At 43.2% G+C, this 16,114-nt stretch overlaps 1 protein-coding gene across 1 annotated transcript in view; it reads left to right on the top strand.

Moving 5' to 3' along the window:
* The first annotated feature begins 2,739 nt into the window (after window positions 1–2,739).
* The window catches only part of LOC104617212 (pleckstrin homology domain-containing family G member 1-like), a 47,564-nt gene continuing 34,189 nt past the window's right edge, over window positions 2,740–16,114 (top strand). Inside the window, 1 exon segment of the mRNA XM_010282468.1 lies at window positions 2,740–3,270. Coding sequence (XP_010280770.1) covers window positions 2,851–3,270 — 420 coding nt within the window. The 5' untranslated portion in view covers window positions 2,740–2,850.

The following is a 16,114-nucleotide window of genomic DNA, read 5'->3' as shown; positions in this document are numbered from 1 at the left end:
AGGAATGAAGTAAAATGTAACTTTGGAGGCTAGTGGTCAGAATGAAGCTCTGAGGAGAAAACAGACCAAGATTTTTCAAGTAGCGAATCGTTTGCTTGGTGTAATTTACACGTACAGGAATAGCGATTTGTATTAAAAGTGAAGGAACTTGAGTCAACTCTGGTGCGTGCAATTAGTTAGCCGTGCATAGCAGGTGCCTGGGCTTTGCCAAGGTCAGTGGGAATACTGAAAGAGCAAGTCCATTTTAACTACTACAACTAATACTTCTTATTGTTTTGGGTTTTTAAAAAAAAATTTTTAATAAGTAATGACATTATCATTAAACAAGGAAATAGGTGGTTTTATTTGTTTTATTTTTCTAAGACATGTTAAGATCTCTCAAAGCTTCTGGCTACAAGCATGTCTTATGAAAAACTACTTTTAACATTTATTCTGACTTCAGTTTCATTGACCTGAACTGTGTTGTTTTTTATATTAATGAGCCTGACAATGTTTGTGAAGCAAATATTACATACTAATGCCTTCAGGTTATCTGAGAGGCAGACCATGTATCAAGCGAAACAAGGAGAAAAGAGCATGGAGTAATGGCATATCACAGGAACCCTTTATTTTCCCCCTAAATGTGGTTAATCAGGTGTTTCTTTGTCATGTAATTGTAGTAAAATGTCTTGGAGTAAGTTAGCGGAAGGGTATCCGTGTTATCTTGTTTATCCTGTGCGTTTTTCAAGGGGGTTTACATCTGCGCAGCAACATTGTGCTTTCTAACTGAATGTGAAAAATGATCCAAAGCTGATAACAAAATGCATTCTTCCTTATCAAAAATGCATACTTTCTTATCACAAGCAATAGGAAGGCAAACATCTTTGTCCATACCTGTTTTGAAACAAGAGAACTTCACTGCATTCTTCAGTTCTAAATATTTTCCTGGTTTATTGCTTTATATTTTATTTTGGAGTTTGTACTTGATGTGGTTTATTCAAGAAGGGTAACAAAATATGCTTCTATGCTTCAAAACCAGGAGAACCTGGCACAAAGGAATAGATTTTTCAGACTTCAAGGTAAAACCAGAAGTACAGAGATGCCAAATTAGGTTTTTAATCTAATGGCCAATTTCTGACCCATGTAATGAGCAAATTACTCTCAGTGTTAATTCCATGCGTTACCTTGAGTGCAATACTTTTTCTTAACAGAAAGCTAATACCATCATCACTGAAATGGCAGTATTAAGTATCCATGTACAAATAAAATATTATGCATTCAAGATAGGCCAAATAAAATACTTCTCTGGGTTTGGTGGTTTTTTGTTTGTTTCTTTGCTTGCTTTAGTTTGTTTTTTTTTGGGGGGGGGGGGGTTGGTTTGGGGTTTTGTGGGTTTTTTCATTTTTTAAATAGTAGTGTTTGATTTTTGAAAAATGAGTGCGGCTTTCTGCTTTGCATGAAATTCTCTCTCCCCCCAGACCAATTGCAGCAGGAGCGGTGTCAGGGAAGTTTCTGCTCCTCATTGCATGGCAAGTCTGCCTCAGTTTAAAAAGGGCCACCTTTAAAGGCTGGGCGGGTTGAATTTGCAGCTTACTGCCTTTATGGTTTTTTTACTGAAATTGCTGTCTAGAGCTGTAATTGCCGGTGTGATTTTTGGAAAATGAGGTTGTCGCTGGAGTAAAATAAGGACTAAGCTACCACTGTGTGGGTAACTTCAGCATTGCTTTTCTTCCAAAATTGTCATAAGTTTCCCTTTTTCACAAGACAGACATTCTGAACTTCTCTGAGTTTGAGCAAAGATTTTTTGGGTGGACACTTCTCACTGAACTGATACCTTGAAGTATTGAATTTACCTGCAGCTGCTTATGCAGATTCTGATGGTGCATCACACACAACTCGGCCAGAGAGAAATCTGCATTGCATTGAGGACAGTCCTGCAGGGCATTTGGGCAATAAAAGAAAGTAGAATTGATATGCCGACAGGAAGACAGCCATTTTATTTTGTTGTTGCATTGATTTGGAAAACAGCTTTGGGTCGGTTCAACAGGGGGTAATATTCTGGCTTGAGCTGCACAGTTTTAGAATGACTTATTTTCCCAGTAGAAAACTGAATTATTTGGCAGTACTCTTTCCTGTGGGAACTCTTTTTTTCAGAAGCTACATTATTTTCATTGGGAAGTCATTCTGGTTTTAGTGTTTTTGTACTAGCCACAGAGCTGGTAGTTGATAACCGCTTTTAGTTTTTGTTTGACTGCGTTGGCCTTATAGTTTTCGACATGAAAGATACTGTCTGGTGTTGCTGCATGATTCTTGAGTTTTCCAAAGCCTCCAAGCCAGGGTCACTGCTCAGCTTGGAGATAGCAGGGACTGCTCCCGACAGAGGTTTGTTTTTTGTTTTGTTTTTTTAACCTTAGGGAAAATCTTTGGGTCTTATTTCTCTCCTGCACTGAGCCTAGGCAGAGCATGTGCTAGCAGCAAGCCCAGCGCACAGGCACAAGAAGGACATGCCAGAGGCATGTATGTGAGCAGGAGGTATGCGGTGCCTCTGTAGTAGGCCCCAGTGGGAGGATCCCCACCACCTAAAAAGCATTGGAGCCACAGTGACCCCCAAATTGCGTTGTTCTGGTTGTCTTTTAGTTAAAATAGAGTTGTGGCAGTTTTGTATGCAAAAAGCTTTAAAAGTATCTCTTGTCAACTTTTGCGTTATGTGGAGCAGCAACAGTAAACCCACTTCTTCTGTTTATTTTTTTAGATGACTTCCACTTGCCTCTTGATGTTTTACCAGCTGTGACAGAGGCCCTTGACTCCAAGACAAAAGGGGAAGATTTGCACAAGGAGAGCAGACCTTTCCGCTACTGTGAAAAAAAAACCATGGACCTGTCAGACAGTGATCGCCCCATCAGCTTCAGCTCCACTTCCTCCTCTGCTTCCTCCAGAGACAGCCACTGCTCCTTTGGAAGCAGAATGACCTTGGTTTCAAACAGCCACTTGGGCTTGTTCAACCAGGATAAAGAATCGGGTGCCATCAAGTTAGAACTGGTCCCAGCCAGACGATTTTCCAGCAACAAGCCACGTAAAAGCTCCCCGGCAGAGCAAGAGGATCTTGAGGAAAGCCTTGAAAAAAGGCTAAGCACGCCACGGAAAGCAGAACCAAAAGGAGCAATCAAAAACTGTGCAATGTCCCTGGTCACAGAGCCCACCAGTCCCAAGCTCCTCTATGTAGACAGAGTCGTCCAAGAAATTCTGGAGACCGAGAGGATGTATGTGCAGGATCTAAAAAGCATTGTCAAGGTAGGAGTCTTGGTTAGGATGGCGTTAACTGTTCAATAATGCTATTTTTTACATTGTTTGATTTCACAGCAGGACAGATGGACCTGACAATGGAGCTGGCATTTGCTGGTCTTCATAAATTAGTGTAATATCATTGTTATTGTGTGTTTCTAGTTTTCATTTGATTTGATAAATCTAAGCTGTTACTACATGTTCATGAAGAAATAACAGAAGAAAACATTCTACAGTTTACAGCAGTAGTGAACAAAGAGTGGTAAAGTCTTTGCAGTAAATTTTATTTATGATAAAATGTACAGTGCTCTGTTTCCTAGAATGTATAGCAAGAAGCAAACAGCAGACCGCTTGTTTGCCCCCTTAAATGCTTTATCTGAAGGGTCTCACTTATTGGTTCCCCCCCAAATCCTAGTCCTGCAAGTTCTTTTCCTGCCTTTTTCTCTCTCCCTTTCATGCAGCTCACAGCTGCAGTCTGTTCATTCCATGTCCTTGGCCTGTAGTATTGAATATGGCATGTGTGTTTGCTGGAAAACCCTATTGTTTGGCTGTTATATGAAGGGATTACGTTTTCTTTAATACTAATTCTGAATGGGTGGTGCTAATAAATGGGTGTAGCATTTATTAGCAGCAGTGAAGTTTTTGTCCAATCCCCAGGTGAACAGTATCTTTCATTTCCCCTTTCTAGTATAGGGGAAAATATGGATAAGTCTGTCTGTGGATTGTTCTGCTCACTCCATGTACTTGTAACTGTGTCATCAGTCATATTCTTTTGTGTTTTTGAAGATGACAAGCCCCTTGGTTATTGTTTGTAGTCTACGTATTTAACCTATGTGTATATGACTACCCACAAAGAAGGATTTCTTGTGAGGCACGTGTTTAATGCGCTGTTTATAGAATATATAGCTTTAGGTAGCTGTATGAGGTCATCTGCAAAGGAAATAAGTCAGCTGGAGACACTCTCCCCACCTGCAGTTCCAACCCACTTGGTCCCCCAAGCAATGAGGAGGGAAAAACTCTAAGGCTTTGATAACACAAATGCATGTCATGATTGAATACACACACTCACACACCCCTCAAAGTTCTCACAAAGAAGGCTTTTTCTGCAAGACTTCATTGGTTTCTGTAGCTGGTTCTGTTTCACTACATTCAAGTGTTGCCTAAGTTTCATTTTGGTGTGTTTAAGGTTGTCATCTGCCAGCTTCTGTGCGTAGTCACCGTATCACATGGGGCAAATGCTCTTGAAATTACGAAAGAACTGGAGGAACTTACCTGTGAAATGCCCAAGCGCATTTCCTGTAGCAGTTAATAAACAATGAATCTTGAAAGCTTTGTGTGGCAGTAGACAGCCTATTTGAGAGACGAAGTGGTTGGCAGTGGGGCTTTTCTTAGGTAGGTGTTGAGGATCAAAGGGCTTCAAAGGAGCTCCTTCCCAGATGGTGAGGACAGCGGGGAACCATCTACCTCAGCCTGTGCAGCATGTTCTTCGCTTGGTTTCAGGGGAGGGAGGTGGGACTGGAGGGATGTTACAGAGGAGCCTGTTTTCTGTGTTTCTCAGGATTCCTTTCTCCACAAGTTACCTTAGCGATGCTGCAATGATTTACCTAACCAAGGGCGGGGGTTGTGAGAAGGATGGGAGGACTCCACAGACATCTATCTGTAGGAGTGCTGTAGCCTTATAGGATTTGATTATCTGGGCCTCTATGACTTCAGGCCATTTAGTTTGGCAGCCAGATGACTGGTGCTGAGCCAAACTAAGATGAAGGGAAGCAGCTTGATCTATCTTATTTTCCAGATAAACTTGGGTTGGGTTTTGGCAGATGGTTAGGAAATGGGATGAGAATGGGAAAAGGGGAGCTGGGGAAAGGTCAAAGGACAACTGCTGCCCAAGAAGTGTGTGGGAACTGAAGAGATACCTGAAGGTGGGAGTTGGTGGAAGAAAGCATAAGCAAATGAACCAGTGCTAAGTGGAGAGAGAAAATCACTGGAGGGAAAACAATATGAGGAAATGTGAGAAAACCCAGGAAGCGGAAAGTTGAAGGGAGTATGAATTGGTTGGAACTGGAGCTCTCCAGTGAATTCTGCAGCTGACTGCAATACAGCAGCTTATGTACACAGACTAAAAATAGTAAGGAGGTTTTTTTTTTTGTTTGGGGTGGGTGTTTGTTTTTTTTTTTTTTTGCAGAGGGAGGGAGGGAGGAGGAGAATTAGGGCAACCCAGCTACAAAGAACTAAAAGCTGAAGAGATGTCAGACTGAGGATGGTATAAGAACAAAAAGGGAGAAATGAATAGGTACTATTTTAATTGCCTGCTAACCTCAGCTGAGAACCATTGGCACAGATCTAGTCTATTGCTTTTTGTCCCCTGGTAGTGGGGATTTGCTGATGCTACCTTCTCTGTAGACACTGGAAACATACTTAAAAAGACCATGTTCTCATTGTTTCCAGCACTTTGAAACCAGGCTAGAACTGGGAGGGTGTCAAAACTCATGTCCATGAATCCACTCTCTAAGTTTCTGGTGTAAAGCAAACCATGTTTGCCTGTGATGCACAGTCAAGCTTTTGGGGTGGCAGAGTTTGTCTGGGTTTTTTTAATGTTTGGGGAAGGGCAGGTATTGGGGTTTTTTGTTTTGTTTTATTTTTTAATAAATCTACACTCTTTCTGTCACCCAGATCACTAATGAGTATGTTAAACAGGTCTGGACCCAGTAATAACCCCTGGGGTATGCAGCTAGTTACTGGCCTCCAGCTGGATTTTTGTGCCTTTGATCACCACCATCAGGGCCTGTCCATTCAGCTGATTTTCAGTCAACCTCACTATCTACTTATCCAACTCATACTTCATCAGCTTGTCTGTGAGGATCTTATGGGAGACAGTGTCAGAAGGCTTTCCCTTCTTGGGAACAGGCTGCCCAGGGAGGTGGTAGAGTCACCACCACTGGAAGTGTTCAAAAAACGTGTAGACATGGCACTCTGGGACATGGTTTAGTGGGCATGGTGGTGTTGGGTTGATGGTTGGACTTGATGATCTTAAAGGTCTTTTCCAACCTTAATGATTCCATGATTCTTTGAAGTCAAGGTAGAAAATACCCACTGCTCTCCACTTATCTACAAAGCCAGTCATTTCATCACACAGAAGCTTATCAGGGTGGTCAACTTCCCCTTGGTGAATCCATGCTGTCTATTCTTGATCACCTTCCTGTCCTTCATGTGCCTGGAAGTGGTTTCCAGGATTAGCAGTACACAGATGTAAAGAACATACACAGCTGTACACAAATGACTCATTAACAGGGATGGTGTGAAATTGTATGTAGGATCCTGGTACTATTAATCTTATCCAAAGTCAGCTCATTAAGAGTTAGCCTGGCATAGTATTTTGGTCAGTGTCCTTTCAGCCTATGTTATCCTTAGAACATGTAGAGTTATCATGCTTGACATAAAGACTATGGAATGAATGGGGGGAAAACAGAATTTCATCCTTTTTGATGCCTTTATTGACTTAATACTATCAACAATAACAGCTCATTAATAAGTAAATAAATAAAAATAAACAAAAAAGGCATAACATCTATTGGTTTTTGAGAATCTCATGGTCTTTGCTCTTAATAGCACCAAAATGCTAGACAGATGTGGAAATGGACTTCATACGACATAGCTACTGTGATCTTTAACTGATGCTGGAGACGCGCTGAGGTTATCCCGCTTTCTTTTAAATTGCTGATACGAAGTATTTCATGGGCTTAGGGTGAGTGAGAGGAGGGTATACAGGCACTCTTTAGCTCCTTTTGCCCCAGGATATGCTTTCAAAACAACTGCTTTTCTAGCCAGTACAGCCATTTTTCTGTGACCTGGAAGAACAGTTGAATTATAATTGTTTTGAGGCATGCTGCTGTGATTCTTGCACAGGCAAGCATAGCAACAAAGATAGAGCAAACTTGTCCATTGTTTGGTATGTTTTATCAGATGATCTGTTAAGTATAATTAAAATTTTGAATTAGTACAGCTTGAAGCATGTTTTGGGCAAGTTTGTCATGAGAAATCGGATACCTCTGCTTCCTGCTTGTGTCATGCTGACAGGTGTACTGGCCAGGGCAGAACCTGTAGACCTCCCCTTCAGGACCTAGCCTGACTTTTTCAAGTAGTAATTTAGTTAGAACAGGCATAAACATCAGAGTCACTTACTGAAGTAACTTTTTTTTTTCCTGAGTACAGTGTTGTCCCACAGTTTATACTAAAAATGTGTTTTGCTCTTGCAGTTCATAGGAGTCCGAAGCCCATACTCATAATTTGTACAAATCCTTGTAACTGTAGAACAAGACATCCACATCTGTGTTTTACCTTTGTAAAATGAAGGAATAATGCAAATACACTGTTATAATACATGCCTCTGTCAAGTTACATTAAATACACTCTCACAGTGATATCGGCCTGTTGAGACCATCTAGATCCAGTGCATGAACCGTAACCATTTGATCTAAGAACTCCTATCAGTAAAATAATATCAGTAAAAAGTCATTGGCATGTATACAGTAACTAGAGGGGAATGAAACATGTGTTGTTGGTGCATTTCATGAATGTTTGATGCCAACGGAAGCTGAGCTTCAGGAATCTTGAACTCCATTTGAAATCTGTGAGACTTCTTTTGTGTGAATGGGTTCCTCTACCTTTTCACTCCAAATGTGACATTTTTTTAAACCATCCCTACTGGGCTAGTTGAAGTCTCTCTCCTGTCTCCTCTCCAGATCTTTTGTCCCTCCCCCCGTCTTTTTACTGAGAAAGTCCCATTCTCCTCTACACAGTCTTCTGCCTATGGTCTGCTTGCCCATCCATCCTAAGTCTTCTCTCAGTAAATCCTGTCCTTACCCACTGCCAGTCCATATTGTCTCATTTTCTTGTGTGATTTATCACTTTTTAGTCTGTCTCTTTCCCATGTTCATAGCGTTTGCTGACTCCAGAGCTCTCTCCATAGTTCTCTCGGCGGGTCTGAAGACACTCTCTCAAATAACTTGTCACAGTCTTTTTGCCAGGTCTGCTCTAGCTCTCCCTCTATACCTCAGCTTTCTTTTCTTCTGACACATTCATTTCATCACCCATTCCTAATTTTTCTGCCCTCTTAAGGTCTGCTAACATTGTCTCCATCTTCTAGTGTCCATCAAGCTTTGTGCCTGTTTTCTCCTTCCCATCTTTCCGTAGGACTCCTTTGTGTCTCCTCTGCCCTGGAACTGCACAGCATGCTTCTCCACATTGCATAAGGTTTGCAGAGGGTCACTGAGACACAGGAACAATCTTTTCCCTGCTCTTGCTTCAGAGGAGCAGATTTGAGCCAGATGTGACTGCCGGCATCTGAGAATGCCAAGGTTAAGACCTTGTGAAGCCTGAGCATGAAGGTCCTGAAACATGCAAGGACCATTGCTGAAAGTTCCTGTTGGGGATATGCGAATTGGAGGGGTTTCTTCCCCTTCCCTCCCCTCCACCCCCACAAATGGTCAAATCTGTGGAGATTTGGATGAAGACAGCAAAAGGCATGCTCCCGGAAACAAAGTCTCCATTATGCTCTAGTCTGCTACTGCCTCTCCTTGAGATGTGAGGGTGTGGTTCATGTCCCTGCTAGTCAGCCCGGGGGTGCTTGTCTTTTCAGGGGGAAAGATCACCAAAATTTTTCAACATGAGCGAAGGAAAAAAAGGGCGTTCTTTCTCAAAAAGGCCTGGGGGAATGCTTTAGCTGATATCTTGTAGAACAACTCAGCAAGGAGGCAGGTTTCTGGCATGGAAAGCTTCATCCAAGGTGAGCAAGTCTGTCAAAGTTATTTACCTCTTGGGGGGTTGTGCGGGGAAGCCTCGTAAGGGGAAATCTTGGACATTTGCAGTAGATAGGTGTTGTGGCACCAGTGATTAAGGGAAGCCCTTCTGAGAGGAAGGCACTATCGGAGTTTTATTGTTCCCTGTTTCCTGCCTCCTGGTGTTGTGGTTAGAGGATGTCTCTTTCTAAGTTTTAGACAATGAGGTAAAAAGACAACTCTGAAGACTGCAAGTGCACATTGTCACTTCTTGTGGCATGTTAGTAAAAGCATAGCTGCTTGTGCACTGGCTTTTCAGATAGCATAACTCTGAGAAAGTTAATTCCTCCTAGGTTCAAAAGGTGGGAATCCCAATATAGCCAAGGCATCCCAGAATGTTTGTTCCCACATTGTACTTCTATTTGCAGTCTCTTTTTCTATGGATGCTAACCTACATGCCCAAGGGAGGTACCTTTAGATTGCTGATGTAAGTTGCCTGTGAAGATGTTACTCTGGAAGAGTACCTCTGTTTCGCAGTACGGACTTCTGGCACCCGCCAAAAGAAATTATTTGATTAGCAGACTGGCCCCTTGTGAGCATTTTGTAGATGAGAAATTCCATGGGGTGCTTCAATGGAAAGTTTGTTGAACGATATTGAGAAGGTAACTGTGGTGTGAAAGGATGTACCACTCCCTCCTGTATAAGCATCCTGAATTTTATGGCACTGCTGTAATCATCAGACTGTAATGAAGGCACTCTCCTGAGGTTTTTCATCACTTTTATTTCACTCAGTATAGGGAGCGGTGATGTGTGGTCTCACAATTAGTGGTTTTTTTCAGTGCATTAAGGCCAGAAGCTAGCATACCATATCAGCGGCTGTAAAGCTATGGAGCAATACCTCAGCTTCATGTATAGGCACTGCAGGTTTGCAAGTCTAGTCTGTCTGACAAAGATTACTGACATACTTCATTTATTTGTCTTAAATCTTCAGCACAAAAGAGAGAATGCAGGTGATGTGTGTGATTTTTAGACAGTACTTTTGATTTCCTTATGAACAGAGTGATGATTTAGAAACAGGCTCTCCTCTCTGGGGCCAGCTGCAGACACTGCCCCATGCAGAGAGAACACACATTTAGTTTAGATTTAAAGTAAAACAGTGATATTCAGAGTGAGATTCTTCCTTCTTTGAAATTCGTCTTGCTATGACATTAAAAAGCAATTAAAAGCAGAAAGAACAGCATGTGTGCTAACCTGACTAGGGATTGATCCTTATGCTTTTAGAAAATTTGCATGAACAATTTAAATTACCTGCAAAACAAATATTATATTCATGACAGTGATAAGTTTAACTGTGATTAATATTTACTATACTTTTGAGCTGACGAACTTTCTCACTGTGTTTTTTTTTTCATCCATGAAGAGCTGTGTCAAATTCTGCTTGACCTCCTCAGGGAAAGTATGGGTTAAAAGCAAGGAAAGTTTTCTCCAGTACTATTGAGATATGATAGCTGAAATGAAATTGTGCTTGAGGATCTCAGTACGTCTCTAAGAGGCCTTCTTGAAGTCCATGGAGTTTAAACAGAGTTATGCCAGCATAATTTGGAGCAGAAAAATGTTCCACTTTAAAAATCTGTAATAAATTTGGAAGCAGCTGTATTGAAGAATGTTAATGTTTTGTTTTGTTTCTGAAGTTGCTGTTTAAAAATCAGAACCATAATCCACACTGGAGGCTGTTGAGAGGTAAGCTACCTAGCAACACCACTTACTGGAGGTATGTTACTGAACAGGTATAAACAGCTGGTCTGGCTACCCTTAAAGAAATACCTGAAGTAAATGAGACTTCTTTCTTCCGAGGCAGTAGGACTATTCAGTTTTCCCTGCAGACTGCTTGCTTCCTGGATGTGAGCCATATTAAACATCCTAAAGCGACGTAAAGTGATGGAAGTACACACAAACTGTTGTTTGTGTTTGTGTCTTAAATAGTTTTAGACCAGGTTATTTCTGAAACTCCAAGATCTTGAACAAAAGTATTTTGCCAGCTTTGTATGCTTTAAGCTTCTCATCATCTGTACCCTTAAATGAAACCAAAACAAAAGCAGAACCAAAACCCAAACCTTGTTTTTCTGGGCATATGAAAAGGATTCTGGGCTTTAGAAAAAAGATGTTTTATAGCTGCACAGTAGGAATATGTTGTGCTGCGAACAACCAGAAGTAACCTAACAAGCCACTGATGTGGTAAAGGCAACTGCTTATGTTGAGGCACAAACAGGGAGTTGCTTGTAAACTAACCCCATAGGGAATACACAAAGCCAGGGTTAAATACACTGATGCGTGTTTTTTCCTTATCTGCATCATCACAACTCGGTCTTATTTCTGCTGGTAACATTCATAAATGTCTTTCATTCAGCACGTTCCTGAGTATTTGAAAGACGCTGAATAAAATGTCATCGCTGCCTTGTGTTTCCCCTACCTCCACTTTGCATCTAGTTCTTATCTTACAGCTAGATTGTAGAAACTTGTTGGGACAGGGACCGCCTTTGCCAGGTGATCGCTGAGCTTCAGCGCACAGCTGGGACCGCATACATTGAGGCAGCACAAATACATAGCCATAACTTCGTGTTTGTTTCAAGGTCAGCTGTGTTTGGACAGCACAAAATAGTGAGTTATACTGCGGTAACAAATGAGCTGTCTATAAGCGTACAGTGAGCCTTTCTTGAGCTCTGGGTGGGAGAGAAGCGGCGGGAACGGCTGCTGCTCTCCCAGGGAACTGCAGAATTGCCAAAGAGCCCGTCTGCCACTGCTCTTGTCCCCCCTTTTCTTGCAGCAGGGCGCAGATGGCTAGGCCGTGCTGTTTGCAACCTCCTACCGGCTTTCTAAACGCGAATGAGCACAGATAAAAGGGTAAAAGTTAATCTTCTGTTCCGGAAAGCTTTATTCTTTCGGGAGCAGGGAGGCAAGGGGAAGACGCAGTGCAATACCGAGCGCGCGACTTAAGGGTGCTGGTGGTGGGCAGCGGGCTCCTGGAGTGAAACTTCGCTCCTGTGACTGGGCAGCGGCGGTGCCCTTGGTCCGCGAGATGTATAGAGCCCTTCTGGAATTTGGGAAGTAAGGAAAGAGAGATCTGTTCACCTCTGCCCTCCGGCTTGCTGTTGCTCCCTAGCAGCGGATGAGGCATGTTACAGAGCAGCTCAGGGAAAGCAGGTTTATACAGGGTGGACAGCAAAACTGGGAGGAACAGGTCTGAGAGCTAAGAAGTGCAGCTTATGCTGCGAAATTTTTGGCAAATGTGTAAATGTCTCACAAAGATGATACCTTTTTTTGCAGAATGATTGGGATCTCTGTAAAGAAATTTTAGAATTTGGAAGTGATATCTTAAAGCCAAACAAATTCATGCATTTCCGGCCAGACTGCAGTTTCCGGAGTTTTATTTGCTTATTATGGCCATTTCCAGTTTCATCTGTGGAAATATTTGACTACTTTGAAATTTGTTTTATCATTGTTACTAAATATTACTTGCTAGTGAACAGTGTTTTTCTAGTAATCCATAATCTTTAAACCTGAAGGTTAACAAACCACATACCAGCCTGCCTCTCTCTCCCGCTCTTTACCACTCCCACGGATTAAGGTGTGGAGGTAGCTGCTATTTTTTATGGTTTCATTTTGCAAATAAGACACTTTAAAAAGTTTTCACTTGCAAGCCACCCACTATGATACACTTCCATTTCATTGCTGTTCATATATTAATAATAAAAGCCATTATTCATATGGCTTAAGTTCATATATTAATAATAAAACCATAAGTTTCTGGGAATGATGTGGTTACTAAAGTTAAGATAAATGTGTGTTTAGGTTGTGTGCAGATTTTCTCCATTATGCTGGGTTTGCATTTTCATTCTTTGGAAAACAGACTCTTTCAGTTTCTTTTCTTGTGTTTTAAAATGAACATTTCTCTTCTGGAATGTCTCCTTTAACTTGTAAGTATATCAAGATCTCCTTTAGAAAATGTTAACATTCATTTTTCCTTACAAATTGGGAAAAAGTTTTTATTTAATAGGGCAAGGGTCTACAGCACAAGACTCGGGCTCCTTTCCTGGGTGATTCACACATTCAAAGGCTAAATATGCCTTAATAATTCTCTGTGCTTTGCTTGACTATGGTTCAATAAGGTTATCATCAGACCAACTAAGTTGTGTTGTGAGAATTAATTTATACATGCCCTGATGAACTTTGAGATTAGTTTTTTTAAAAATTTGTGATTATTAAACATTTTCAGCTTGTACATTTAGAAAAAGCTCTAGGTTATTAAATGATGAACACGATTGACAATGATCATGTCAAGCCCCAGTTGCAGCCTTAGATTTTGAAATCTTTTAGAGCATGCATTTTTTCTGCCTAGCAGCCTCAAACTATTTGACATTCTGATTACTGTTTAATGTTTTCATTTGGCTGTCCTCATTACTGTAGTTTATTTCTTCTGTGTTTCCCCTTAACTTTAGGAAGTTGGTTAGATCGGGGCCTCACACAGCTCTTTAATGAAATATCAGTAAACTACTGACAGCATTTGTTATCATCCCATGATCTCCACCCGCTCTCTGAACTTGCCTCTTTCTGCACCTCTGAGCAGAGATTCTGAGTGCCAGCTTCTGGGAAAAATTCCTGTAGCTGTGATTTAGCAGTGGGTGCTGGCTGATATCTGAAGATAAACGTGGGACATGGTTTTAAACCAGTGGGTTACAATGTCAATGATTTAGTGTCTAACTGGGGTTATATGTGAGTTGCTATTCCCAGTGGTTTACCTATATCGTCTTTACAGATGAACAATTTAGGGAACTTGTCTCTGTACAAGTGGATGAGTGCTTTTAGTGCACCTGTATCAAATTACAGTTTGATTTAATTGACAGCCTGCATTCCAAGGTGTCTTTTTAAGATGGGAGATTTTAGCATGAAATTCCTGCAGTTGAACAGGGGAATATTATTGAACTTTGACCGCATTTCATTAAAGCAAAAGTTCACTTCATCAAAGAAGGCAAAATCCATGAAAGCGGTCCGTCCCAGCAGGCTGGCAGTTGAATGCTGGATCAACTGGTGGCAGGCTTTGACCCTCCAGAGAGCTTCGTAGATGCAGTGTTCCTTCTAAAATGGCTCATGGGACAAAGACAACACAAGAAGAAAGGCATTGGGCAAAAAGAAAAGACATAAAACCCTACACTGGTGGAGTAGGCACTGTGGGACCTGTGCCGCCTTCCACCCTGGTCCTAGGAGGGAGCTGTGTGGCAGTGCTGGCAGCTGACATGGGCATCCTCTGACACTGGGGCAGGGGGGAGAGGGCGTGCAGAGCTTGCTTTAGGGGCTCAGGCTCTAAAGTGGTGAGGGGGAACCCACAGCTGCAGAAAGGAATGCTGCTACCTCGCAGCCACGCACAGTGGCGAGGCTGTTGTCCTAGCCCAGGGACCCTATGGATGAACTCAGTGCAACAGCCTCGGGAGTGCTGAGGGACCTGTCACTGGTGAAGTTTTCCAGGTCAAATGCCTCAGTTTGGTTCGTGGGACTAGCTGCGGTCTGACAACTGGAAGTCCTGGTGATTGTTACGTTGTTGAAGCTGATGTGCCCTAGAAATTTCTGACTTTGTATACAGCCCCACCTGTGCTCACGTTCTACACGGGCACGACTGTTCAAAGGCAGCCTAAACCAAAGAAAACGTGTTTTAGAGGTGCAAGGCATAGTGTTAGGACTCAGGAATTCCTCAGTGCTAACTTTGGCTGACACGTACTCCCCTTGTGGCTTTCCATGCATGTGGATGAAGCCAAGGGGACCTACTGGGGTCACTGCTTCAGTCCTTAGTATCTGTAAATGGGGCAGTCTTTTAACACCTATAATGTAGGTGAGGAAGTCATGTTGATTGTAGAAGGTCTGTCACTCAGGAATAGCTACATGAAAAAAAAAATATTTTTCTTCCCCTCCTCTTGTGTAGGTAAAATTTAACTTGATACTGTTAATTTTAACTTAACTTTAACTTAACTTGTTTGCGGGCCCCTGATTGTGGAAAGCATAGGGAGTCGTCTGTCACGATCACCTTACCCTGCAATGTTAAGCAGTGGAAAGAAAACTGAAATGTGCTTCTCTATTTTTAGTCTCTCTTCATACCACGTTCTCCCCATCGATCTTTGTGCTTTCTACAAGCAGTTGGCGAAGTATCGTCTTACTGTATCGCGGCGCCCGCTTCATGCTGTTATCCGCAGGCTGCATGTGAGCCGACTGCACGTGTAAAGCGGGTGGCTCTGGGGAAGCTGGTCACAGACACAGGTGAGCGCAGCGTGGCTTCCTCCACCAGCTCCAGCCGGGGCTGGTGAAGGAAGGACTGGTGCCGGCGAGGCGGCCTTCCGCCACCGGGAGGGCGGGGTGCGGCGGCCCCCCCCCCCCGCCACTTCAGAGACTCCGCTCTTCTGCGCGGACGTGTGAGGCGAAAGGGAGTCAGTCGCAAACCGCATCTAGGAACAGGGCGTGTAACGCAGACCGGTTACTTCGGCCGCTCCCCTTTGGAGGTTGGTGGCTGTCAGTGGCAGGTGTTCTCCTCGCCCTTCTCCCTCGACGGCGGTAGGGCCGGTACTCCGCCAGCACGTAGGCAGGAGCTTCGCAGCCTGCAGCCGAGGCCCGGTGGAGCCAAGGTTCCACAAGGGCAGAGCTCCGCTAGCGCTGACAAGCGGCAGGCCCATGTGCAAGGCACCCGGGGGCCTAAAGGGAACGGGAAAAGGGAAGCAGGAAAAGCGCCGAGCCCCGGAGCTTTCCGCTCCCGCTGCTGAAGTGAGCGGAGGAGACCGCGTCTCCAAGTCAGTGTGGTCCTCGGAAAGACCCTGGCTTTGGCTGCCGGATGGGGGCAGGGGGGGGGCACCACGGTGCCTGCCACTTCTGCTTCTCCTACGGAGGAGTTTCAGAAGTGGGAGGTTAAGGGCATTCGTTGTCTTGATGGGCATGGATTTCTGTGTGCCATCAGGGGACAGGCCAGGCTGTCCCTGGAGGGCTGAAAATGGCGAGGGCTTTGACATGGGATGAGAGGTGGGAGACGATTTTAAGAGCGG

This window comes from Phaethon lepturus, unplaced genomic scaffold (genome assembly GCF_000687285.1).
Source record: "Phaethon lepturus isolate BGI_N335 unplaced genomic scaffold, ASM68728v1 scaffold5530, whole genome shotgun sequence".
Taxonomy (NCBI): Eukaryota; Metazoa; Chordata; class Aves; order Phaethontiformes; family Phaethontidae; genus Phaethon; species Phaethon lepturus.
The sequence above is the reverse complement of the archived record's forward strand: the minus strand, read 5'-3'. Positions and strand labels throughout refer to the sequence as shown.